At 43.0% G+C, this 26,564-nt stretch overlaps 1 protein-coding gene and 1 long non-coding RNA gene across 12 annotated transcripts in view; one reads left to right on the top strand and one right to left on the bottom strand.

Moving 5' to 3' along the window:
• The window catches only part of AKNAD1 (AKNA domain containing 1), a 62,912-nt gene that overhangs the window by 35,739 nt on the left and 609 nt on the right, over positions 1-26,564 (top strand). For 3 of the 11 annotated variants that reach the window (XM_025417401.3, XM_025417400.3, XM_025417399.3), the window contains exons 6-13: positions 954-1,084; positions 8,348-8,504; positions 13,992-14,077; positions 17,518-17,615; positions 21,194-21,316; positions 21,411-21,518; positions 23,590-23,671; positions 25,913-26,042. In XM_025417401.3, the coding sequence (XP_025273186.1) occupies positions 954-1,084; positions 8,348-8,504; positions 13,992-14,077; positions 17,518-17,615; positions 21,194-21,316; positions 21,411-21,518; positions 23,590-23,671; positions 25,913-26,042 (915 nt within the window). Of the gene's footprint in view, positions 1-953; positions 1,085-8,347; positions 8,505-13,991; positions 14,078-17,517; positions 17,616-21,193; positions 21,317-21,410; positions 21,519-23,589; positions 23,672-24,426; positions 25,881-25,912; positions 26,043-26,131; positions 26,217-26,564 lie in introns of those variants that run through there. The other 8 variants (XM_025417405.3, XM_025417407.3, XM_025417402.3 and 5 more) reach the window with 8 other exon arrangements.
• On the bottom strand, positions 14,766-21,200 carry LOC125755296 (uncharacterized). The gene is made up of 2 exons (XR_007411351.1): positions 19,760-21,200; positions 14,766-15,209 (listed from the first exon to the last, which is right to left on the bottom strand). It is a non-coding gene; the product is annotated as an uncharacterized LOC125755296 (long non-coding RNA).

The raw sequence follows: 26,564 nt of genomic DNA on the forward strand, positions 1-26,564 counted from the left end.
GGTGAAAGAGTCTGAACTTGAACCCTGGAATGTCTGATCCCGTAACCCCATTGTGTTATATGCAATATCTCGCCAGTCATTTCTTGCTTTCCATGTTCATGAACACTGCCTGGTCCAGGCCCTCCTGAGCATTCTTCAAGCCTGACTTAGGTCTCACTTCTTCTACTGAACCGTGGCAAAATCCTCAAATCCAGTCTCTTATCCCAACTGGAATAAAATCTCTGAGACCAGGTATTGTTGTGCCTGATATAACTTTTCTTTCTCATACTTTGGCTGAGGGCCACACCCAGGCAGTGCTCAGATTGCTGAAGCTTCTACACATCAAGACCAGACCTTAACTTGCATGGTGTAAGTATTCATCTGCCCAAAGCTGTGTGTATGGATGTCTCAAAGACCCATTCGAAACTCTGGCTAAACTTCCTGATGTCCCTTCCCCGTCTCACACTCCACATGCCATAGACTTAAACTCGCGTCCTCTCACATCAGTCCCTTTTAAGGTCTACGTAGCTTCAGACATCACTCCTAGAGCTCCGATTTCCTCCTGTATGCAACTGAGATAATAAAATCTATTTTGCAACATTGACAACATTGATGTGTGGATTAACTAAGATAATGCACAGGAAAGTGCTCTATAAGCTAAAACTCGTTCTGCAAAAGCGCAGATTATTGACATCCTATTAGGGGAGTTCAGAAGCCCTTGATGGGGTTCTGCGAGAGAAATCAGGTCAGCGTGCTGAAAAGGCTGTGTGCTAAGAGGATGTTGTAAACATGGAGGTGGCTTTTCGGATTGTCTGCATTTTAGAGGCCAGACTCTGAAACAAAACAATTGCCAGGAGAAGGATGGTGACTTCATTTTGAACCGATTGTAGAGTACACCCTCCTTGTATTTTGGGGGGAAACAACCACATGCAGAGGCTTACATGTGTATGATTCTGATGACTTCACTGCTGCAGGTCCTGGAGAAGCTACAGGGACACCTTGAACTGCTGGAGCAGGAGTTTCTGGACAACAAGGAGAAGCATCTGACTTTGAAGCAAGTTCACAGGCATGAATCCCCAGCTGTCGGTGACTTTGATCCAGAAAGGTCAGGCTTAAACTGTGTGAGGTGGAGGGGGCAGAGGCAACCTCCTTCAGGTGGGATTCTGATGTGGCTGCTGGCTTCGTGCCTGCACAGCCCCTGATCTAGGATCAGCTAAAAGTGTGCCACCAGTGCCACTGTCACCCCCTGGCGACACACAGCGCAGAATTCCTGCTACATATGAGGTCCTGTGCTGGGCACTGACCCGGATGGAGGCCTAGAGAAGAACGGCTGTCTCCTGGGGGACAGATTTTGTACCACAATCTTGTCCTTTGTTGGGTGTCAGAACTGGTTCTGAGACCCGGAACGGCACAAGAAAACCCTAGAAGGGCTCACACGTTCACCCCAGAGAGCCTTCTCTCCAAGCTCCTCATGTCCTGCCTCTATTCCCCCTGGCTGGTTCTTCTGTCCCCCTCTTTCCCATCCACAGACAATTCCAGAGGGGCAGTGGGCACAAAAGCACCATTGTTAGGTAGGTTAATGTGGGGCTGAGGGACCCACAGATCCCCATAAAGGGACAATATTAAAGCTTAGAGGGAAAATGACTTCTGAGTTAATTCACATTAGAAACTTGGAAGCAAACTCACTGAAGTTTCCAACTGGCCATGTTTTCTGGCCCTGTGCTCCTCTCTCTCCAACCCAAATAATTTTAAGATGTATTCCAGGACTTAAGGCTAGGATTGTTTCCATTTAATTTCCTGGTATGGTTTAAAAGAATTCATTCAGGAGGCTTAATCCTTGTAAATTCAGCCCTTTCTATTCATAGCGTTTTAACATGGAATCATTCTTGATGCCAGATTACTTGAATGGTTTATATTTTGGCATTCATGTCCTGAGGTGTTTTTTTCCCCAAAGTACAATTTTACTTTCTTAAGATGAACGGCATCTCTGTCTACTGTTATTTCAACACGGAGTAATTAGACAGCAAGGATGAGGTTTTAATATTGACTTCTTTCCCCCCACCCCAAAGGCTTATTTTGTTTTGTGGGAAAGAAAGGTCTCTACATATTTTCACTATTTATTTAAAAACTAATAGAGGGAGGATATTTCTATTCCAAGGAATCCCACTTGTCTGAGCAGTCATTTTAAAGTCAGGCCTCTGTGTGCAGTAAGACCAAAGTTATGCAACGCCGTATTTATATCCTAGTTACACCCACAGTGTGCTGGACCCAGTATAAATCAAAAGAGTTTCAACTGCAATTATATCCCAGATACAGGAAAAGCTTTCAATACTGGGGCACGGGAAGGACCCAGTCTCTTCTCAAACTGAGTTAAAACCATGTCAGAGCAAGTGAGGCTACCCAGCTTGACACTGGTCCTCTTGTTCTCACATAGGCATAATGTGGCAAGGAGCAGAAACCCATACAATTAATTGTCCAGAACCTTCTAAGTGTTGAGTCCAAAGGCCATTTCAAGGGAAAGAATTCTGTAGATTCACTGACTAATTACTTGCTTAAGTCCACTATGTGCTCTTGTGAAAACCTTATTGTTGCTTTTAAAAGGTAATAAGCAAAAAAAAAAAAAAAAAAGAAAGAAAAGAAAAAAAAAGGTAATAAGCAAAAATAGTTATTTTATTACATGCATCTTGTCAGAAAGCAGTCTGATGGTCATTTCACATGCTAACACCAGAAGCCAGGGGGCCAAGAAATGGGGCCCTGCCTCCACCAATTACTTCTCTCTGATATCAGCTTGTCTTCTGCTTTGCAGAAAAAATCACAAATTCCCTCAAAAATGTCTTTTCCTGGGCGCCTTGCTGGCTCAGTTGGAAAAACAGGTGACTCTTGATCTCAGGGTCTGAGTTCAAGCCCCACGTTGGATGTAGAGATAACTAAAAGATAAATAAACTTTTTTAAAAATGTCTTTTCCCCACCTCCAGAGCTGCATGTTTTCACTTCCTCTTTCTTTCCTCACTCACTTCCAACCCACATGGCCATGGTCCTTAAACCCATTTCTTCCCACGACCTTCAGGCCTTGCTCCACCATTTTACTTCCTTCAGATTTTCAGCCTCTCCTTGTCCTCTGCTCAGTTCTTGTTTACTTGCTAGATTAGAGGATATTTTCCTATTTTTACTTGATGATGAATATAGCTTTCCATGCTGAGATCTTTCTCCTGCTGCTTCCTGAGTAGAGCAGGCTTTTCCACTGGGTAGAAAAGCCACTTTTATCCTATTAAGAAAAAAAAAAACCTCTCCACGGGTAGACGGGACTGGTTCTCTTCTATCCCACTGAGTTACGTTTCTATTTCCACATTAACCACACAGTTTTAAATGACTGCAGTGCAGTGTATATTTTGAAATATTTCTTCTTTAAATTTTATTAGCTGTTCTTGCACTCTTCTTACCCATAAAATTTATAATCAGCTCGCCGAACTTCCTTAATGAAATTCCACTAGAATTTTGTTCAGGATTGTGTTGAATTTACAGATTAAAGAGTTGAAACCTTGCGATGAGTGTTCCCATCCAGGAGTGTGTTTTCTTCATGTAGAGTTCATGTATGTTTTGTTAGACTTATTCCTAGGTATTTTATAGGTTTTCTGAACATGAGTAACAGATGTTTTCCATAATTGTTATACAAGAAACAAAGAAAAATCATATATTCAATTTGTGCTGGGCCACCTTACCCAATTCTGTTCTGTTTGTTGATTGTCTTAGTTTTTAGGTATGACAGTCATAGCATTTGAAAATAATGATAGGTTCCCCTCTCTCCCAGTTCCCTCCTAAATATTTATACTTTATCTTTTCTTCCCTCCAATTCTTATATATCACATTTCTTTTTACTCGTGTATTTTATTTGCTAGGTTTTCTAAAACGATGATAAATAATAGTAGCAAAGCAATCATTCTTATCATGTTCTGAACACTAAGGGGATTTTTTTTTTCCAAGTATGACGCTTGCTGTAGTTTCAAGTAGATAAGCTTTATCAAGAAAGTTTTCTTCTACTCCTAGTTTATTAGGAGTATATTTTTTTAATTTAGGAAAATGTTTAATCAAATGGAGATAGAGATCTATTTAGTTTATTTCCTAAATCTATTAATATAATAACATATATCAATAAATACCCTAATATTTAACAATAAAATGATTTGGGAAATTTTCCCTTTTGTTTTTATGTTCCATAAGTGTTACTTAGGGGATCCCTGGGTGGCTCAGTGGTTTGGCACCTGCCTTTGGCCCAGGGCACGGTCCCGGAGTCCGGGATCAAGTCCCGCATCGGGCTCCCAGCATGGAGCCTGCTTCTCCCTCCTTCTGTGTCTCTGCCTCTCTCTCTCTCTCTCTCTCTCTCTCTCTCTCTCTGTGTCTATCATAAATAATAAATAAATGAATCTTTTAAAAAGAAAACAAAAAGGTTACTTAAAAGTCTTTCTAGAACTCATAATCCTACTTGTATTTGGTGCCTTTTTAGGGGATAGATTCTCAATAATCTTTTCTATTTTTTTTTCTGTTTTTTTTTTTTTTCAGATTTCCTACCTCTTTTTGAGTAGATTTTAATAATTTATGTTTTCTTAGAGACTTGTCCGTTTCACCTAGATTCTAAACTGTGTAGGCATAGAGTTGGTCAATCTTATTTGATTAAAATTTTTTCTTCTGTTTTTTTTCTCATTCTTTTTTTTTTTTAATTATTTATTCCTGAGAGACACAGACAGAGAGACAGAGACATAGGCAGAGGGAGAAGCAGGCTTCATGTGGGGAGCCTGATATGGGATTTGATCTCAGGACCTGGGGATCACGACCTGAGCCAAAGGCAGACAGTCTACCACTGAGTCACCCAGACATCCCTATCTTTCCTTTTTCATTCTTACTATTACTTATGCTTTTCAGTCAGACTTTTTACTGATTTATTTTATAGATATTTTCAAAGAAAATGTTTTGTTTTATTGGTCTCTTTTCAGTTTCATTTATTTCTCCTTTAAGGCGGTTTATCTTGTCGTTCTTTTTCTATCTTCTTGTTTTGAATATTTACATCATTTATTTTGAACATTTCCCCCTAGTAAATGCATTTTAAGCTCTAAGTTTTCCTCAAAGTACTGCACTAGCTATGTTATATTGGTTTTACATGTTGTTTTCTCATCTATTACTCACTTGTAGAGTATCCCTAATCTTTATTTTTATTTCCTAGGAACCCAAGAGTTATTAGTATGAGTGTTAAAATTTCCAATTAGTTTTTTTATTGCTGTTGTTGCCATATTTTTGTTATTACTTTCCAATGATCAAAGAATGTCAGTGGTATAATTTTTTTAGACTTTATTTTTTTTTTATTTTTTATTTTTTTAGACTTTATTTTTTAAGAGCATCTTTACCTTCACAGGAAAATTGAGAGGGAGGTAGAGAGATTTCCCATATATCTCTGCCTGCACACATGCACATAGCCTTTCCCATTATTAGCATCCCCCACCAAAGTGTATGTTTGTTACAACTGATAAACCTACACAGATAAATCATAATTATCCAAAGGCCATAGTCTGCATTGGGGTTTACTGTTGGTGCTGTACATTCTATGGTTTTGAACACATGTATAATGACTTGCATCCATCTTTGTGGCACCATACAGAGAATTTTCACTGTCCTGAAAATCCTTTGTACTTCACCTATTCATCCCTCCCCCCACCCCAACCGAGGCAATCACTGATCTTTTTACTGTTGCTATAGTTTTGCGTTTTCCAGAGTGTGCCACACAGCTGGAATCATGCAATATGTAGACTTTTCAGATTGGGCTTCTTCCAGTTAGTAATATGTGTTTAAGGTTCCTACATGTCTTTTCATGACTTGATAACTCATTTGTTTTTAGTGATGAATAATATTCCAGTCTAGATGTACCAGTTTACTTATCCATTCACTTACTGAAGGACATCTTGGTTGCCACCAGGTTTTGACAAGTATCAATATAGCTGCTATAAACATCTGTGTGCAAGTTTTTGTGTCGACATAACTTTTAACTCCTTTGGGTAAATACCAAGGAGTATTTGAATGAAATGGTGAGAATATATTTAGTTTTGAAAGAAACTGTCAAACTGTCTTCCAAAGTGGCTGTACCATTTTCAGTTCCCACCAGCAATGAATGAGAGTTCCTATTGTTCCACATCCGTGTCAGCATTTGGTGTTGTTAGCATCCTGTATTCTAGCAATTCTACTAATGTATAGTGGCATCTCATTGTTGTTTAAATTTGCATTTCCCTGATGATGTATGGTGTGGAGCATCTTTTTATAGGCTTATTTCCCATCTGTATATTTTCTTTGGTGAGGTATCTATTAAGGTCTGTAGCACATTAAAATTGGGTTGTTTTCTTATTGTTGAGTTTTAAGAGTTCTTTGTACATTTTGGATAACGGTTCTTTTTTAAAAAATATTTTATTTATTTATTAATGAGAGATAGAGAGAGAGAGAGAGAGAGAGACATAGGCAGAGAGAGAAGCAGGCTCCCCGCAAGGAGCCCAATGCAGGACCTGATCCCAGACCTGGGGATCACACCCTGAGCCGAAGGCAGACACTCAACCGCCAAGCCACCCAGGTGTCCTTGATAATGGTTCTTTATCTTTTTTTTTTTTTTTTGGGTTCTTTATCTTTATCAGTCTTTTGCCAATATTGTCTCTTGGCTCTGTGGCTTATCTTCTTATTTTCTTGACAGAACAGAAGTTTTAATTTTAGTGAAGTCTCGCTTATCATTATTCCTTTCACGGATGGTGTCTGATTTTGTATCTCAAAAGTCATCACCATACCCAAAATTATCAGATAATTCTACTATGTCATCTTCTAGGAGTTTTACACTTTTGCATTTTACATTAGGTCTGTAATGCATTTTGAGTTAATTTTTATGAAGGGTATAAGGTCTGTGTCTAGATTCATTTTTTTGCACATGGCTATCCAATTGTTCCAGCACCATTTGTGGAAAAGACTGTCTTTTCTCCATTGCACTGCCTTTGCTCTTTTGTCAAAGATAGGGTGACTATAATTACGTGGGTCTGTTTCTGGGTTCTCTATTCTGTTCCACTGATTGATCTATTTGTATGGTCTTTTGCCAATACCACACTGCCTTGATTATTGTGGCTTTATAGTAGGTCTCGAAGTTGGGTAATCAGTCCTCCAACTTTGTTCTTGTCTTTCAATATTGTGTTGGCTATTCTGAGTCTTTTGTTTCTTCATATAGACTTTAGAGTCATTTTGTCAATATCCACAAAAGAACTAGCCAAGATTTTGATGAGGGTTGCATTGAATCTACAGATTGAGTTGGGAAGCACTGACATCTTGACAATATTGAATCTTCCTATCCACAAACATGGAATATCTCTCCATTTATTTAGTTATTTGATTTCATTCATCAGAGTTTTATAGTTTTCCTTATATAGAGCTTGTACATATTTTGTTAAATTTATACCTAAGTATTTCATTTTTTTGGATCTTAATGTAAATGATATTTTTAATTTGAAATTCCACTTGTTCATTCATAATATATAGCTAAATGATTCACTTTTATATATTAACCTTGTATCCTGCAACCTCACTATAGTTGCCTGTTAGTTCTAGTTTTTCAGTTCTTTTGGATTTTCATCTGTGAACAAAGACACTTTTATTTCTTCCTTTCCAATCTGTGTACCTTACATTTTCTTTTCTTGTCTTATTACATTAGATAGGACTTCCAGTACAATGTTGAAAAGGAGTGGTGTCTTTTCCTGATCTTAGTGAGAAAGCAGTGGTATAATTTTTAATGTTTTGGAATTTGTTGAGATTTTTCTTTGTGGATTAATATGAGGTAAATTTTTGTAAATGTAGTGGCTCGGGGAAATTAGGTATTTATATTTATGTGTATATTTATACATATACATATACATATACATGTACATATATGTACATATGCCTATAGATCAAGCTTTTAATCAGATTATTCAGATATTTCATGTTCTTCCTCTTTTCATTTGATATAAATCATTATTTCCATAGAATCATAGCACTTAAAACTGTAAGGGACCTCAAAATAATTAGATCCAGATGGGCAGAGTATTGTTATCCCATGTTATAGTTGAGACATTGGAGGCATAGTAAGATTAAGTGATTTTCCCCAAGGATACACAGCTAATGAATAATGAAATAAGGATTAGAGCCCAGGCCTTTGGAGTGAGACTATAAACAGGATGCGTGTCAGGGCGGGTGTCCATTATCCTTCCTGTCTGAAGCCAAACCACATTAATAATATAGATCAATGCTATATTCACAAACTGTTGCTACTAATTAGAATGTTGACTGCATACCCAATACGATGCCTGTTTATGTCTATTAGAGAAGTGGAAGGTGAAATCTTCAAGTTGGAGATGCTACTTGAAGATGTTAAAGAGAAAATTAATAAGGGCAAATGTACGTCAGCCGTCTCTCTTCCCGTGAGTTCTCCAATCATCCCGGATGACTTGGCATCCACAACCTCTCCACCCTCAAATGAGGTAATACAGCAACCTACAGCCTACTTTTATGCCAGGAAAAATGTTTTTGATGCATTTATGGAATCCTAATTCATGAAATCATGAATTCTATTTTAATATTTCATGAAAATTTAACTTTCCAAAGTCCCATGAATCATACAATTTAAAATAGAAGCAGCTTTTACAAATTAGAAGCAATTTGAAGTGTTGGTGTTTGAAATATCTTACTAGTTTAAGATGTAACAATGCAGTTTAAACTGATGAACCACTGAAAAGCTATTTCTTCAGTGGTTCATCAGCAACATTTTTGGGATTGTGCCTGGGAGAAATAATTTTTATTAATAGTCTATTCCCTCTTCTACGTAAAAAATAACACACTCTATGGGAAGAACTATTTCCCATGGGCCCACTCTGCATTTTCCTACTCTCAAGTTAAATTCTTTTGGATTGTCCACATATGCAAGATTAGGAATTCAAATCAATCACTACTGTCTTTCTATGCTTTTTGTTTTTGTAGCCTTAAGTATCAGAACATTTCAGATGAAATTAAAATTCTGAGAAACTGAATAATCTGGATAATTACCTTAAGGTGACTCCTTTTTATTTTTCCAGACAGTATCTGAAGTCACAACCTGTGGCTGATACTCAAAATCTGAATAGATTTTTGTCACAGTTAAGAACAAGATGTTGATAATCATGTAAATACTAGCCCTGCCAAAATGGTGTGTTTGCCCCTTCAAAACACTTAACCCTTCCAGCAAAATTTCATTCATGGCTCAGCTTTCGAGTTAGGCCATTTATATAACTTTGACACACAGTCCCCCACCCTGGGCAGAATTCTTTGCTCAGACGTCTGTGTCCCCAGAGCACTGGGTCTCACTTGTCCTTGTGCCTTTGTACTTATCCTTGTATCCCAAATATTTGACTAAACACCTGGTCTAGCATGAATGCTCAGGATAGTAACCTCTGAGCCCTTGAGGATTTAACAGTTTCAATGCTTCCCAAGTTGTGAACTTGAATTAGCTTGTGGGTAGTATGAGGGAGCCCGGGGAGTGAGCCTAGCCTTCCACCCAGCAGCTCTCTTGGGTCTGGGTTTGCTTTTCTTGACTGGGTCCCAGGTTTGCCAGCAGCTGTTGCACAATAATGAGAACTCTATAACTTTATGATAAGTGGCTCCAGAAAGAGAATCCACTGCTAGGATTATTCATTCATTCAAGTATTTATTGGTAAATGGTAGGCATTTTTCTAGGTATTGGTGTAAAACAAACAAAGCAGACAAATCACCTGCCCTCAAGATGCTTACATTTCTGTGAGGGACACATATGATGAACAAATAAAATTAATGTGTAATTACAGAATGTTAAAAAGCACAATGCACTGAACATAATACATTCCTGTGACTCTGGAGCTGAACTGGGTCTGAGTACTGGCTCTGTCACTCATCAGCTTTGTGACCTTGGGCAAGTTACGTAACGTCTCTCAGTTTCCTCCTGCATAAATTAAAGATAATACTTGCCTAAGCTTCCAACCCCTCTTCTGCAAAAAGTCCTTGCAAACTGTAAAGTTCTAAACCAACAGAATTATTCTTGTTTGATTTTCCTTATAATTTTGCCATTATCATTTTAGACTCACAGATTTTTGTTCCCAGCACTTCCAATAAATTTGTAATGAAATCATCTCAAGTGTGGTCCCCAGACCAAGAGCATTGCTATCACCTGGCAGCTTGTTAGAAATTGTTATGTTGTTATCGTGTCGAGTTAACATAGGTAGAGTGCTTGAAACGGGGCCTGGCTTATAGTAAGCACACTACCTGGGTGTTAGCTTTTGTGACTATTAAGTAATGGCATGTGACCAAAAGTCACTCACTGTGGGAGGGCCAAGTCACTTGGGAGACATGGTCAGGGCAGGTAAGATTTGAACTGAGTTGGGAGGGAGGGATAAGAAGGAGACAGGTAGGTGAAGAGTCAGGCACAGGAACTCCAGGCAGGATGTGATGGTGCCTCAGAGGTGGGGTGGGAATGCTGAACTGATTTGAGTCCCTCCCCGTGGAACTGCAATTCTAAAGGCAGCTCTGGGCAGCCCTGTGGATTCTGAAGGAACACCGGCTGCCCTTTGGGGCAGCAACAGACCCCTTCCTTCACATCTATGCTCCCAAGGGAGGGATGGACAAGTTCTGAGAGGAGAAAGGGAGAGTGGCACATGATGGCCCCACCACCTTCTACCCCAGGTTGTACCTTCCCATCACCCTAGGAATGCTGCAGTTAAATATCTGATGACTCTTAGCCAAGAATCCCACAAAGTGAGGCTCCCACGGAGCTCAAGAACTGATTCTAAATTTAAACTGCCTAAAAAAACAACCACCAAAACCCCCCCACCCAAACCCAACAAACAACAATAACACAGACTAATCTGATTAAATGGCCATGAGGTTGTCCTCTGATTCCAGGTCATGGCCAGCAGCCCAGTCCTGCTCAGTTCAGTTCATTCATTCTGTTGGCTCTCTGACCATAACCAGTGCTCCTTGAGCGTGGCTCTGAAACTGGCATCATTGCGATCACCTAGCTCTTATACTACCTGACACCTTGCATGTTAGTGCTGGCGACAGCTGCTGGGAAGCTAATACTTCCCACTCTTGGTGCTCAGAGACACTCGCCTGAGGTATCTGCTCTAGATCAGACCTTCTGCAACTGCAGTATGCCTTGGAATCGTGTGCAAATCTTACTGTACACAGGCTTTGATTCAGTGGGTCTGAGGTAAGCCTACGAGTCTGCATTTCTAACAAGCTCCCAGGTGATGCCAGTACTGCCGGTCTGGGGGAGCCACACCTTGAGATTATTTCATTATGAATGAGCTGCAAGTACTGGGATTAAAAACCCTTACATCTAAAATGATAGTGACAAAATTATAATAAGCAGTAAACAATACTAGTTCTGTTGGTTCAGAGCTTCACAGTTTGCAAAGACTTGGAGAGAGGAGTTGGAAGGTGAGGAGACTTGCCCAGGACAAATGTTAGGGGACATTAGATCCCAGTTTCAGGAGGAGGGCACCCGCCTACATTCTGCTCATGTAAATCTGCCTTATATGTGAAGGGCAGGGTTACCCCTGTAGCCCTCAAAGTGAGAAGTGATCAAAGGAAACACGGAGGGAAAGCCTTTATTTTTTAAATTATAAAAATAATTTATTCTTATTGCAAAAATAAGTCAGAAGATAGAGAAAAGTACAAAGAAGAACATTTCATGGAGAAAAAATTCTAGCTAATACATTAGAGTATATCTGTACAATCTTCTCTGCAGACACGTGTTTGCAAAAATGGGATCCTATTATGATTTTTTTTTCATTTGGTATTCTACTGTGGGCATCTTAACAATGTCATAGAATAAACCTACAGCTTCATTTTTAAGGACTGCATTGTATTTCATTATGCCAATTCACTTAACCAATCCCTTGCTGGTGGACATTTAGTTTTTTTCTGGTTCTTTGATATTATAAACGTTGCTTTGGTAACATTGTTTTATATGCAGGCTTTCAGCCGTTCTTGATTCTTTCCGTACAATAAAAACCTAGCAGTGCGGTCAATGGTTCAAGAGGCACAGAGTGAAAATTCTGATAAACTGGCCCTGAGCAAGTTGGTGTCATGCCCCAGCTGCACATGGGAAAAGAGATGTGTTCCCCTGAGCCCACCCTTGGGGAATTTTTTTCTTTTTCTTTCCAACTTTGCTGGAATGATAAGTGAAACTGGTATCTCATTGTTTTGAGCTATATTTCTCTGACGATTTGTGACATTCCACTCATTTTCATGTTTCTTGGCCATTGTCATCTCTTCTATAACATCAACATTTTAACTAATATTTACAAAAAAACCGCAGCCACTTTTTTTAAAGGCAGACAAGTTGAAAAATGTTAAGAACAAATAACATTCAATAGAGATATTTATTGTACAAAGTGCTCTGGCAAGTGCACAGAGGAGCAGTAAAATTGTGGTTAAGAACACAAGCATACGGGTAAAGGTCCAATCCCAGTTCTGCCACTTACTGTGACCTTGTCACGTTGCCGAAATTCTGAGCCTCAGTTGATTAAAATGGGCATTCAAATGGGTACAACATGCCAGGATGGCGAGGAGGAACAGACGAGGCTGTATGAGAAGCACGTGGCACAATGAGCAATCAACAAATGATCAATTTTATCAATCAGGAAATACTGAAACCCTCCAAAGCTGTAAAGGGCATGAACTAGAATATGGAATATGAACTAGGAAACATAGCCAATAAATAAGCACATGGGGAAATGTTTATCTTCTTTAATAACAGAGGAAATGCTAATTACCCACAAGATGCCACCTCCCCCCTTTTTAAATTAACAAAAACATTTTCAAGGATGATTCCTGATGCGGAGGAAGGTGTGGTCAAGTTGCACTGCCCACATTGTTGGCGGCTGTGTAATTCTTCCAACGTTTGCGGAAGGCAGTTTGGCAATATGTATCATCACGCAAACATGTTCACAACCTTTGACCTAGACATTTCCTAAGGAAGTAATTCAAAATGTGGAAGAAGCTATCTGTACAACGATGCTTATGCCGGCAGTGTTTATAATGGTGAGAAAAGCACCTTTTCTGTTTACAGAAAGGATTAAAAAAAAAAAAAAACAGAAAAAGAAAATACACGCTGGGTGGTGTCAGGCCCTTCAGTGAGGTAGTGTAATTTTTCTGTGTTAAAAAGGGACATATAAACAATAATTTAAGGCTCTAAATAGTCCCTACACCCTGTTTTAATTCATAGTTGAATGCATTTCTTTGGAGAAGCTTGTAGAGCTCTACGAAGAGCAGTCAGATTGATGGATTTAAAATTATCTGCCTAAATCTGTTCATTTAGCTCCAGTGGAGCTTCAGGTAATTTGACACTAAGGAAAGAAATAAAGGGGAAACATATTCTCTTATCTGTAAACTAAATTTTTAAATATCGGGAGGAGAGAAGCGGGGCCAGGGCCGCAGCCTCTGCAGCGGCTGGCCGTCCTCCCCCTCCTCCCGCCAGGCGGGTCCCCCTGAGCCAGCCCCCGCCAACCAGGTGGCCCCCTCCAGTGGCCGCCCCCCCCCCCCCCGTGGCCGCCCCCCTCCCGCCAGGCCGCCACCCCCTGCCAGTGGCCGCCTCCCCCAGGCCGGACCCCCCAGCCAGGCCGCCCCCTCCCAGCCAGGCCGTCACCACCCCCCCCCCGTGGCCCCCCACAGTGGCCGCCCCCCGCCAGGCCCGAGCACACAGCCAGGAGGTTGGAGCAAGGAGTCGGCAGGCCCAGGGTGCGGGCGGCAGGCCCGAGGACCCTCCTGGCCCCGTCCCCGTCCCGGGCCCCATCCCCGTCCACGGCCCCGTCCCGGGCCCCGTCCACGGCCCCGTCCCAGTCCCAGTCCCCGTCCCCGTCCACGGCCCCGGGCCCCGTCCACGGCCCCGTCCCGGGCCCCGGCCCCGTCCCAGTCCCCGTCCCCGTCCACGGCCCCATGGAGTGTGCTTTGCGGTGCAGGAGCAGCCGGAGCGCAGCGCGGGGAGGCAGGACCGGGCGGAGCCGAGCAGCCCCGGCCGTGCGGGTGGCCGCCGGGCCCTGGAACGGTGAGCGCCCCTCGCCGCCCACCCGCGGTGGGGGGGGGGGGGGACTCCGCGGGGTCGGGGCGGGGGGCGAACAGGTGCGGGAAGTCGCCGCCTCCCCGATTCCCGAATCCTGCCGCTGTGCCTCGAGGGCTGCGAGCGGCGGCGCCCCGGGGAGATGCGCAAGCGGCGGCCTCACCCCCGTGCGGCCTCCCGGGGCTGCGGCCTCGGCAGGAGCACTTCTAGCCATTTAGTTATTTTAAAGATTGTATTTACTTATCCATGAGAGACGCAGAGACGCAGAGACCCAGGCAGAGTCGGAAGCAGGGCCCCCCCGCGGGGAGCCCCAGGCGAGGCTCGATCCCGGGACCCCGGGGTCACGCCCTGGGCCGAAGGCGGACGCCCCACCGCCGAGCGCGCCCCCCCCACCCCCCCCGAATACTTCTTTTAAATCTGCTCAAGTGATTCTCCCAGGTTCCTCGGTGGAGCCCAGGCCACAGCGCGTCCGGGCCGGGCTGCAGCCGCACCTGGACAGCAGCGTGCCCCGCCCCCTCCTCGCGTCCCCCGAGCAGCTGCCCTGCCCCTCCGTCCGCCCACTGGAATAAACCCAACCCCACATCTCGGGGGATTTTCCAGAGGCGAAGAAGCTATAAATCGTGCAAAAACCTACAGATGTGAAATCCTACGGAGAAACCGTAATGTTCTCGGAAACTTTCGTTTTGTTTTTAAGATTTATTTATTTATTCTTGAGAGACACGGCGAGAGAGAGAGGGAGACAGAGACACAGGCAGAGGGAGAAGCAGGCCCGGAGCGGGGACCCCGGGACCCCGGGGTCACGCCCTGGGCGGAAGGCGGCGCTCAACAGCTGAGCCACCCAGGGCTCCCGGAAACTTTCTTGGGATCCGCTGCCAGCCCATGTGGATTCGGAATCATTTGGAGCTTCTGTTGCGCCCTCAGGAGGCGCTGTGGACGGGACCAAAGCTTGGCTCACTTCCCTTGGAGAGGTCAGGGGTCAGGAGGCAGGGCCGCTCCGCCACAATCGTCCCGCACAGAATGGGCTCTAGTAGGCGCAGGTGACGAGGTCTGAGGTTGGAGCGCGATCCACCGCGGGAATGGGCGCTTGTCCTAAGTGTTGGTATTGCTGAGTTTCCTCCCCCTAAAAAAGGAAACAGCTCCGTGTTTGTGCTAAAAATGACCGTGCGGCGTCGGCTGTGGACCGTGGCTTGGAACTGACCTGCCAACCACAGGCTTTGATTCTCCTTTAAATATAAGAGGCAATGATGATGCCGACTCCCTGAGCCGCCCCAGGCCCACTGTTACTATCAATTGAATTAAACCCAGGTTTGGGAATTTTTTTTAGATTGTATTCAGTATAATAAAAACAGTTTTACATTTAAAACACATTCTGATTAAGCATTCAAGGTATTAAATGCTTCTTTTCCAAATTCCTAGTCTAGACCTCACAGGTACTCTGTAGTACCAAGGCAGGGATCGATATTCCAGACTAAAATTTCTCTTTAATGATGGACAAGAGGGCAGGAAAAGCACAACCAAGTGTGAAATCAGATCTAACAATGAATGTACTGATGGGGTGTGAAGTAGAGATACACATGCTTTATAAATTAAAATCTTGGTAAACTACATAACACCTGAGGGACTAATTGAACAAAGGACTCTATATACTCTTTCCTCTTCTAGAAGATTAGATATCTCTGTTAGGACATGTGCTTTATGACATTTGCTGACATTTGGAGGGTATTTATATGCACATAAAGGATATATATGCTGCATATAAAATGCTTATCCCTTTGTGCTGTGCCTGATGCAGGATTCTGGATTAAGAACACCCTTTAGTTACTTTATCTTCTTGGAAAACTGTCTCCTCAAGTAGAATGGCTCTTGGTTTTTGCATTTGGCAAGAAGATTTTAGTGTTCAAAGAAGTTTTAAAGAGGCAGAAAAAGAAAGTCATGTGTGGGCCTGAACTCACTTGAAAGAAATCCAGGTTTTCCACTTTGGAGAGCAGATGTTCAAATGCCCCAAAGGCGGAGGGTGGAGACAGAAAATGAGGTGTGAGAAAATATGTGAGTCAGGAAGAAAGCATGTTTTTCCGAAGGGAAGGGCCCAGCTTCTCAGCCCCCAGCCCCACCAACTCCAGCCACAGTGCTTCTCTCCACGGGCAGCAGGCCTAGCACAGTTGGGTGTGCTGCATTTGCCAGGGAATGCCTAGGGCTTGTCCCCCATCCCCCAGGGAATGCATCTCATTCCGCCCACCAGCGATGTCCAGGATATCATGGGCAAAGTGCCTTCCACACTAAGAACGAGCAACTTTCCTGGAGGCTATTACTGTATCTCAGGGGCTCAGCAAGGGCTTTATTAGGAATTGTGATTAATCAGAATTTCTCTGAAGGAGTTAGAATTTCTGTGAAGAAGGAGGCTGAAGCTACAGACAGGTCACAGAAAGTGTCCTGGTAAATGACAACTGTAAGGTATCTTTCTTGATGCCCCCTGGTGGCCTTGTACAGCTAAAACTAACCCTGTCTGCTCCCATAGCTTTTAGCCCCATACACACTGGACAAAATCCATCTTGCTGGATTCATTGGGTGCATTCAGCTTGCACTTTATGGAGCCAAAGCCACAAAGGCTCCTATGTGACCTAGTACTGATAAAGAATTGATTTTAAGGGGCGCGGGGGGGCTCAGTGGTTGAGCCTTTGGCTCAGAGCATGATCCCAGGCTCATGGGGATCGAGTCCCACATTGGGCTCCCCGCAGGGAGCCTGCTTCTCCCTCTGCCTGTGTCTCTGCCTCTCTCTCTCTGTCTCTCATGAATAAAGAAATAAAATCTTTATTAAAAAAAGAATTGATTTGGAGACATGAATAAAAGAAAACTCCAAATTTTATAATTCCATACAAATACAATGATATAATTCCATACAAATTTGTACAGAATTTTATAATTCTGTACAAATTTCTGTATTGCATCTATATTTCTATATTGCATGATGATTAGATGCTATCCTCTGGGGAACAAAGCAGATTTACTTTTAACATTTAGCATACACATTCTTACCAGGCCACCTGGTGCTGGGGCGAAGTTTCTTATAGAAAGACAGGCAGAAGGGATCTCTGTTATGAGGACAACATGCCACTCCCATTATCGCCCCAGGCTCTGATACAAGAAATTGAACATTTCAGTTTTATTTTTTTTTTATTTTTATTTATTTATGATAGTCACAGAGAGAGAGAGAGAGGCAGAGACACAGGCAGAGGGAGAAGCAGGCTCCATGCACCGGGAGCCCGACGTGGGATTTGATCCCGGGTCTCCAGGATCGCGCCCTGGGCCAAAGGCAGGCGCCAAACTGCTGCGCCACCCAGGGATCCCGAACATTTCAGTTTTACCAGTACTCTCATGATCTCTGTGAGAAGTGTACAAAAAGTTTATGGGATCTTATGCACCTCTTATAGGAAGGAAAACATGGAGAAGAAAGGGCACAGAAGGACCAACAGCAGAAAGTGTCCCACTGCCATTCAAGAAGAGGCGCTGCGTGCAGATTCTGTTGTCAGTAAGTTGAGGGGCCCCAGGGCTGTGGGTGTTCCAGTCTCCACGGTCCGCTCACTGCAGACAGACCACCTGCCACACCAAACAGCTTTACCTAGACTAGGGTGTTGCATATTGTATTTTTGGAGGCAATATGTAAAAAATTAATAACTGAATAGATTCAAATAGATCAAATGTGGTCAGACAGGGTGAAAATGCCCATGTCTGTTTCTGTGGGAATCAGAGGACTCCATGCACTGGGTCATGAGGTGGCCTCAGCTCTGTGTGTCACCCTTCCAGCGTGACCCATAATCTGCACCTGGTGAGCTTACTGGCCGTGGGAGAATTGCTGCTGTCTCGTCCACACACATTTCACAGAAGCAAAGAAAATGAGAGCTGGGAGGAGGCCAGGAGAGCACCAGGGCAGGGCATGGGATTCAGTGATTTTTTTTTTTTTGGTCATAGCCGCCTTCCTCCAAAGGTAGTTGAAGTAGAAAAACATCCCCTGGCAGAAACACACTGGTGAGGAAGAGGTGAGGCCGAGGCCTGCCTGTCCAGGCGACTCCCGAGCCTGAGAGTCACCCCTGAGCCTAGTCCACCCTGTTTGTACCCGAGAAACTGGGGCCAGAGTGCTAACAAGGCTTGTGGATGTTGATACAGACTGGTAGCCCAGAGTCTTTCCTTCAACTCGGTGTTCTTTCTGTTCTGTCCCATGTAGTCCTACTTCTTCTCTGTAGATAATTCATTTGCTAACAGTAACAGTAATGTTTCATCGATTGAACACCTACTATACCAGATATGCTGTAACAGTACAGGGTTTCAAAGTGTGGTCGGAAGGCCCTGGGGTCCCTGAGACCCTTTCAAGGAGGGCGGTGAAGTCCTCTCTCTCCCAGCTACGTATCCATGCAAGGCCAATACTGCAACAGATTGAATGGAATCCAGCTGCCTTCTATTAAGCCAGATCCTCAAGACGCTTGCCAAAACATAAAACACTGCCACTCGTCTCATACTTTTCTTTTAAATTAAAGCCCATTACTTTGGGGCACCTGGTTGGCTCAGTTATTGAGCGCTGGACTCTTGGTTTCAGCTCAGGTTGTGATCTTGGGATGGTGGGATCCAGCCTTGCATCGAGTCCCATGCTCAACATGGGGTCTGCTTGTCTCTCTCCCTCCCCCTCTGCTCCTCCCCTTTCTCTCTCTAAAATAAATAAATGAATAAAATGTTTCTGAAAAATTAAAAATAAAAACCTGGTATTTTGTCAGCATGAAATGAATTACTATTGGTTCTAAATGTCAAAATAAATAAAATATTTTTAAATCCCTCAGTTTAGAATTCTATTTAAAAAAAAAAAAGCCCTTAGGACTGTCCATTCAGTCTTGGAAAGATTTGAATGATCCTGCAGAAGCAAAAATGACTTGAAATTTATAATACCAGTCCATATTCAACTGACTGAATGTACTATAATAGCTCTTCTCCAATGCAGGGTGAGATTTTTCACCACAGGCATAAAAAAATGGCACAAATTATGATATATGGTAGATAAAAACTATAAGGAAAAGCTCTTTAGGGTCCTCAATTAGGGTCCTCAATTTTAAGAATATAAAAAGGGTTCTGACATAAAGAATTTGAGAACTGCTGATATAGTATATAACATATCTACCCTACACTCCTGTAAGCAGGAATTATCTTTATTTTACAGATAAGGAAATGGAGACTCAGAGAAATTTAGTGACTTGCCAAAGAGCTGATGTATTTCTACTGCTGTATAGTGAAGTATCCCAAAAGTTAATGGTTCACAACCACAGATGTTTTCTATCTCGTTATTTTTTTCTTTTTCTTTTTTTTTTAGATTTTATGTATTTATTTGAGAGAGAGAGAGAGAACAAGCAGTGGAGAGGGAGAAGCAGGTTCCCCGCTGAGCAGCAAGCCCAATATGGGGCTAGATCCATATGATCAAGATTTGTGTCGAAGTCAGAAGTTTAACTGACTGAGCCACCCAGGCATCCCTCTATCTTGTAATTTCTATGGGTCAGGAATTTGGGAGCAGCTTAGCTCGGTGATGCAGGCTCAAGTTCTCTCATGAGGCTGTAGTCAGATGTTGGTCAGTACTGCCATCATCTGAAGACTTGCCTGGGACTGGAGAATCTGCTTCTAAGAAGGTTCACTCACAAGGCCATTGGGAGGAGGTCTTAGTTCCTCTACATGTGGGCCTCTCCAGTAAGCTGCTTGAGTGTCATTATGACATGGCAGCCATGTGATCCAAGACCAAGTCCAAAATGGAAGCTTCAGAGTCTTTTATGACCTAGTTTTGGAATTTATTTATTTTTTATTTTTTTTATTTTTTTTTAGTTTTGGAATTTATACGTCATCCCTACCACTTTGTGATTAAATTCAGTCACTAAATCCAGCCCACACTCAAGGAGAGAAGAATTAGGCTCTACATTCTGAAGAACATATCAAAAAATTTTTGGACATATTTTTAACCATCACCACTAACTAGTGGCAGAACCAGACTTTAAACTCGGGTCTATCTGAACCTCATTCTCTTTCTACTATGCAACCTTCCCAGGGTAGGCCCATGATCCTCTATTGTAATTTCCTTCAGTTATAGATTGAGAAGAGATTCAATAATTTTATTTATTTATTTATTTGAGAGAGAGAGAGACAGCAAGCTCACATGAATGGGGGGAGGGGACAAAGGGGGAGGGAGACAATCTCCAGCAGACTCCACACTGAGATGGAGCCCGACCTCAAGATCAAAACCTGAGCCAAAACCAAGAGTCAGATGCTCCATCAACTGAACCACCCAGGAGCCCCTCAATGACTACTGACTGAGATATGGAAGAGAAAAAACATCCCCAGAGCTCATTCCATTGTGACTTACTCTTAGAAAGATAATGTTACAAATGAGCATAATACTGGGTGCACAAGGCAGGTAGCACTGGCAGTCTGTCCTCTGGCCTCATCACTCCTGGAGCTGAGATGCTGCTTGGACCCCAAGCCTGTTGTGCTTGCTTGTCTGGCCCAGGCTCTCACACTCCAGCCTTATCTGGAAGGCTCCATTGCCCACAACCTGCCAGATTCTAGACCTGCACTAGTCATACACACTCTCTACTACCAGCCCCTCTTTGGTGCAGATAAGGGCAAAGCTATAATTCAGTTTCCTGTATCAGCTCATGGATTTGATGTAGAGTAAAACATCTAGGTGAAAAAACACAAGCTCTTGGCCACAATAAGATCTAAGAAAAGAACATGCGTGTATCAGGGCAAATCAGGAAAAATACCAATCTTGCATATGTTGTTAATTCAGTGGACCGAATTCTCACAGACCTCTCTCATCGATTCAACAGACCTCTAAGCCCCTACCTGTGCGAGGAAAAGCTTGAGGCTAAGATCTACTACTTACCAAAACATCTCTCAGTTGTCATAATGGGATTCCAAATGTCATCCCTAGGCTGGCAGCTCCCTTTGGGAACACAGCTGGGGAAATTGAACACTTTGGCGCCTACGGCATACCTTGCACGGTTAGAACTGTACTCTCCACACCGCATTTTAGGACTCTAATGAAGAAACTCTTCCTCTGTGTAACTTGGGCTTTTTCAGGTTCTGATACCAGCCCCAGCTGCCATTCTGCTTCCAGGACTGGATTGCAGAGTAATAAATGTGAAAACTATGGCACTGAGAATCACAATTCCAGAAGAGTCTGTCGCAAAGAGCCACTCAAAGGTGAGTGCGGCTCAGAGGACTTGCAAAGAGCTCGTGAGTGGGGACAGCTGTTGTTTGCAGGTAACGAGTTGTATTTTTCATCTTTTCTTTTTAGAATTTCATTATAGGTACAACAGCCCAGGACAGAATTACTTAAATCCTAACGAAAGAAGTGCCTTTGTCAAGCTCTGCTTTTTAAATGACAATAAAAATTCTTCACCTTGTAAGTATATCTGCTGCATGATCTCATCTTTGTAAACAGGCTGGTCTCCTGGGCGTGCGGGACCCATATCACACAGCCTACTGCTTCCCTTTGGGGAGCCCTTGCCCTCTCCAGTCTGCTGCTTGGCTCTCCAGTACTCATCTGATGCTTTTACATCCTGGATGGCAAGAGACTGGGCCAGGGCTGGGAGATAGGAGATCCTAGCAATAAAGTTATCAAGTGCTAACTCAGTGTAAGTGGGTAACAAATTGTAAATATTTGCTAAACAAATGACCAACTGAATAATTACCACTAGTATTGCTATTATTCAGGTGAAAGCTTTAAACATATCTCTACTAAAAGTCGTCATGTAAAGAAACAGACTATTTTTATACTCCTTAAACATCATATTGCTAATTTCAATATAAAATTTTGCTGTCTTTGGAAAAAATTAAAATCCCACAAACATTTATTTATAAAGATGAATAAGACATGGCTCCTCCCTCCCAAGGAGTTCATAATCTATTGAAAGGAATTCATACCCAAATAAGGAAAATTCATGGCAAAATGTGATGTTACAATGAGCAAAGGGTGTGCTAAGAGAACAAAAGGGAGAGAAGGAAATACTCCTTGTTTTGCTTCTGAACAACAGCCATAGCTGCTCTTTGACATCCTCTGCCTGAGGGAAAAATTCATACCACCAGAGCACTTTTTCTCCCTATCTGGGACAGGGCATCCAGGGGAATGTTTCTTATCTTTCCCAACTGCCAATTTCCAAGATGAAAGAATGCCATCTACCTCATTGAACTCAGCTGTGCGTCCCTTACACCCCCAGCTGCCAAATCCTTCAAATGGATGTATGCTTTCAAGATGACAGCCATTAAAACTCTGCAGAAGCAACAGGGCAGATTTCTTTACTGTCTCCTTGGCCTTTGGGTCTATAGCCCATGAGACTTGTTATTCCAATATATGAAGGAATGAGGGGTCAACTGAGTCATCTGAAGTGTGACTTTGAACTGCATTAGTAAATGTATGTGGCCAAGAGGGTAGAAGTCATAGAGAGGCATTGTTCAATGTTGATAAGAATCTTCCAGAAATTGGAATGGAGTGGGTTGCTGTGGGAGGTCATGAGTCCTATCTGTAGAGATGTCTCTACAGATCCCATCCGGAGACAATATACTCCATCAGGATATTGCAAATCTATAGACCAGACTAGAACTGGACCAGATGACCCTATGGTCCTTCCCAACTCTGAGTTATGATGTTTCAAATAAAATCCAAAATTATATTTGGAGAGCAAAGAATTAAGACTGAACTCATTAGTATCTCTGCTCATCATGACTTAAGTTTGGGTGGTCAGCATGACTAATTTGAGCTTTCTGGCTTCTGCTCTGCCTTCCATGTCTGAGAGACAATGTCTCCTAGTTCCTTGTCAAATAGAACCCTCCTCAGGGGGTGTGAAGCCTAGCTATGAGAGACGGACGAATAAGACAGGAGACCTGGAAGGAGAACCAGAAACAGAGAAAGCAGATTTTAGGCCATTGATTCTTCTCTCTTCCTTTCCCTGACTTTCTTCTTATCTTCCATGGTGCCTTTCCTATATTTATCTTCTTTTCAGTTTAGTCTCAATTTTCTGGAATTGTCTTAGTAACATAATTTAGTTTCTGACTCCTAGAAGCCTTGCTCTTGTGTTTGGAGAGGACTTCAGGAATCCATTTGGTCCATGCTATGGAAGGGATTATCCCTTCACTTGTCAGATGAAGTAGTTGAGTCCACAGAGGTTGGACAGATGCTCAAGAAGCACACAGCTAGCACCCCAGAAACCTAAATCTAGACTCTTGGTCTCTTGGGTACTGAGAAAACTCTTTTTAAAAGTTGGATTTCTTAAAATAAATAAATAAGTTGAATTTCTTTTCGTGAATTCAGAATACTTGAAAGTTCTTTGTTTTCTATGTTCCCTAATCTTCTTATTCATTAAAATTGCATGAAATATTTCATTCATACAGAAAAGTTCGGGAAATGATACCCATATATCCACCATTTGGGGATCATTTTTGATGCTCTGAATTTAATCATAGCTAACATTTTTCAGCTTGTTCAAAACCAGAATGGATCTGTTCCCAGACATCGAATCCAAAATCCTCTCATGATGAACATGAGACCATACCAGGAAAGTAAGTATTATTTTATTATTAATGATAATAAAAATGACTACCCATTAACTGGTTACATACAATATGCTTAGTGCATTAAATTATTGGCCCAAGATCACCTAGATCATAAGTAGTAGAGCCAAAATTCAAACCAAAGTATGACTAATACTTCAAACATTTGTTTATTCATTCAACAAATATTTGAATGTCAGTAGCAGTGTCCCATGCCAGGGGTCACCCCCATCGTTTCTAGTGAGAGATTGCATGACAAGAGTGCCACATGGGAGGGGGATTATGGTCATAGAAGGACTCCCAGCCCCAAGAAGGCCACCAGGCATGCACCATGCACCAAGAAGGCCCCGCATGCACCTGCTTGGGGAGGACACAGTGAAAAATTAAACTACTGTTCCTGCCCTCATGGAAGTTACTTTTTTGGTAGAAGGGCCAGTCTTTGTAAGTGCCACAAAGGGAGTGTACTGAGTACTAATACCTAATTTGGGGGTTCAGGGAAGCTGAACACCAAAAGATAAGTGTGAGTCAACTAGCAAGAGGATGTAGAGGCTAACAGTGAGGACATTCTAGTCTGAGAGCTTGCTGGAGTGGGAAGGGCCCTTGGCAAGTTCAGGAACAGTGTAGAGCGTGTGGCTGTGGGGCAAGATGGGGCTGGTGAAGGGATGGGCAGGGCAGACCATGTAGGGGCTTGTCAGCCACAGGAAGGATTTCAAACTCTTGAGTATAACAAGCCAATGAAGTTTTAAACCAGAGTGTTTTTAAAGTTTCCTAGTGTTTTAAAAGATCATTCTAACTACTAAAGAAGCAGGAATGGAGTAGAGGAGTCCAGGCGTGAAGCACAGAGGCCAAGTAAGAGGCTGGGGCAATAATCCAGGTGAGATGATGGTAGCCTTCGCCAAGGGTGGTAGAAAAGGAAAGAGAGCGGTCAGGAGGCAGAACCAATAGTGGTGTAGCAGGGTGGTTAACAGTTTAGGCTCGGCACTCACTCAGTCGGAACTCACTAGCTACTATCATAATGCAGTGTGGTGTTCAAGAATGTGGCCTCTGGGGTTATTTTGGGTTTGCATCTTGGTTCAGTGTTCTTGAGATCTCTGTGCTTTGCTTTCCCCACTCTGTTTGCCCATTATTCCCCAAGTAGGAATAACAATAGTGCCAAATTCATTGAGGATTGAGCCAATACATATAAAGTACTTGGAAAGGTACCTGGCATTCAGCAAGTGATGGCTGTTATTGTAGATAAGGTGACTGATTGGATGTGGGGAGACAGTGGACTCTGAAGCCTATGCCCTTCCCACTGCACCACACTGCCCTGCCCTGTCCTGTCTGGAGATTTCTATTAGCTAGGGGCTCCTGATGCTGATGGTCTCTGATGCTGTCAACCGGATGATAGATCCAATGTGTTCAACTAACCTGCGGAACCAACTCATGTGAATGTGGTAGGGGAGGGAGATGAAGGGACACATTGGGTCACAAGCATTTGAGGTCGGACTTTCTGGAGATGACTGCCACAAGTGTTTTATGTACCAAAGAAGTAATGCTTAACAGAAGGAATCCCAAGCCAGGGGGTTGTGAGGATGGCTCCATAGCTCACCTGTCAACAGGCAAGGTCTTGTGGCATCCATTAAGGCCACTACTCATGGTTGTGCAAAGCAGAACACCAGGCAGTGCCCTTCACATAGTCTTTGTGAATGAAACCTCCCAGAGCCATGCAGTGCACAACCAGGAGGACTGTACATAGTGATGCCGGCCCCTCTTATTCACCCAGACCATCAACAGATGTAGTCATACTTACAGTGTAGTAGTTGAGGGGTGCCTGTTTAAAGAGGTGCTGCTTCTATCTTCCTACTGCTGCTGCCTCCTTGCTGTGTTAAGCTTACCAGTGATAGAATGAACTCAAGTCAAAGTGCCTGCAATTGGCAGATTTGTGTGCATTTGCTTTATAAATATGTTGGGTAAAAGGTTGGTCCAAAAAGAATAAAAACTGAATAAAAATTGGAGTCTCGCCTCTTTCTGTGGCAACAGAAGTAGAGACAGATTCTGAGAGGAAATGCCCTTCGTGGTCGTGGAACAACTCATTTCTGTGGTCAACCACAACAGGGCTATGAGAGCTACAAAAGGCAGAGAGTGCATAAACTCCTCAGTCCCAACACACACACACACACACACACACACACACACACGGCCATTACTGAAGTACCACAGAGCAAGGGGGAGAGGAGAGATTGATACAAATATGCTTTTGCCTTCTAGAAAGAATCTTAGGGTTTTCATGACCTACAATTCAGACCTTGCTACACCCTCACTCCATTTCTACTCCTGCAGGATTTCTGGAAGCAAATCCTTAAGAAACTTTGGCAGTACCAAAGAAACAAAATCTGAGGTGAGGACTCGGGAAAAAAAAATCTAGAATCCTTGCAGCTTTTAAGTATGGGCTTGACCAGAAAACTGATGGCTTTTAAATTATTACAGCGTGGGGGCACCAGAAAATTGGCTCTGCTAAAAACAATGTGTGCTCAGCACTAACATAAGGACACACAGCCTGAGCAGCCACATGGTTTGTATTATTCCTAAATTGGTTCCAAGGGAAATTTCCTGGAGAAAGTGTTTTGTGGGTGGTGCCTCAGCCACAGGATCCCCTGAGCCAGGACTGAAGGCAGCAGCGACTGTTTCCAGCCACTCACAAGTCTGTTCGAGTGACACTGGGGTTAGAGCTGCCAGCAGTTCCCTATTTTCAAATCAAATCCCAGGCCACTTTCAAAGGCTTCCAATGCAATCACTAATACCCCTCGGTGCCCCCTCTGGGGTTATGACCCCCTAAATCCCCTTCGATGACTCCCAAGAGCTTTCCTTCTTTCTCACGGACCTCTTCCTCTGAAGCAGGGCAACAGCCCAGCAGGTTGCT

Source organism: Canis lupus, chromosome 6 (genome assembly GCF_003254725.2).
Source record: "Canis lupus dingo isolate Sandy chromosome 6, ASM325472v2, whole genome shotgun sequence".
Taxonomy (NCBI): domain Eukaryota; kingdom Metazoa; phylum Chordata; class Mammalia; order Carnivora; family Canidae; genus Canis; species Canis lupus.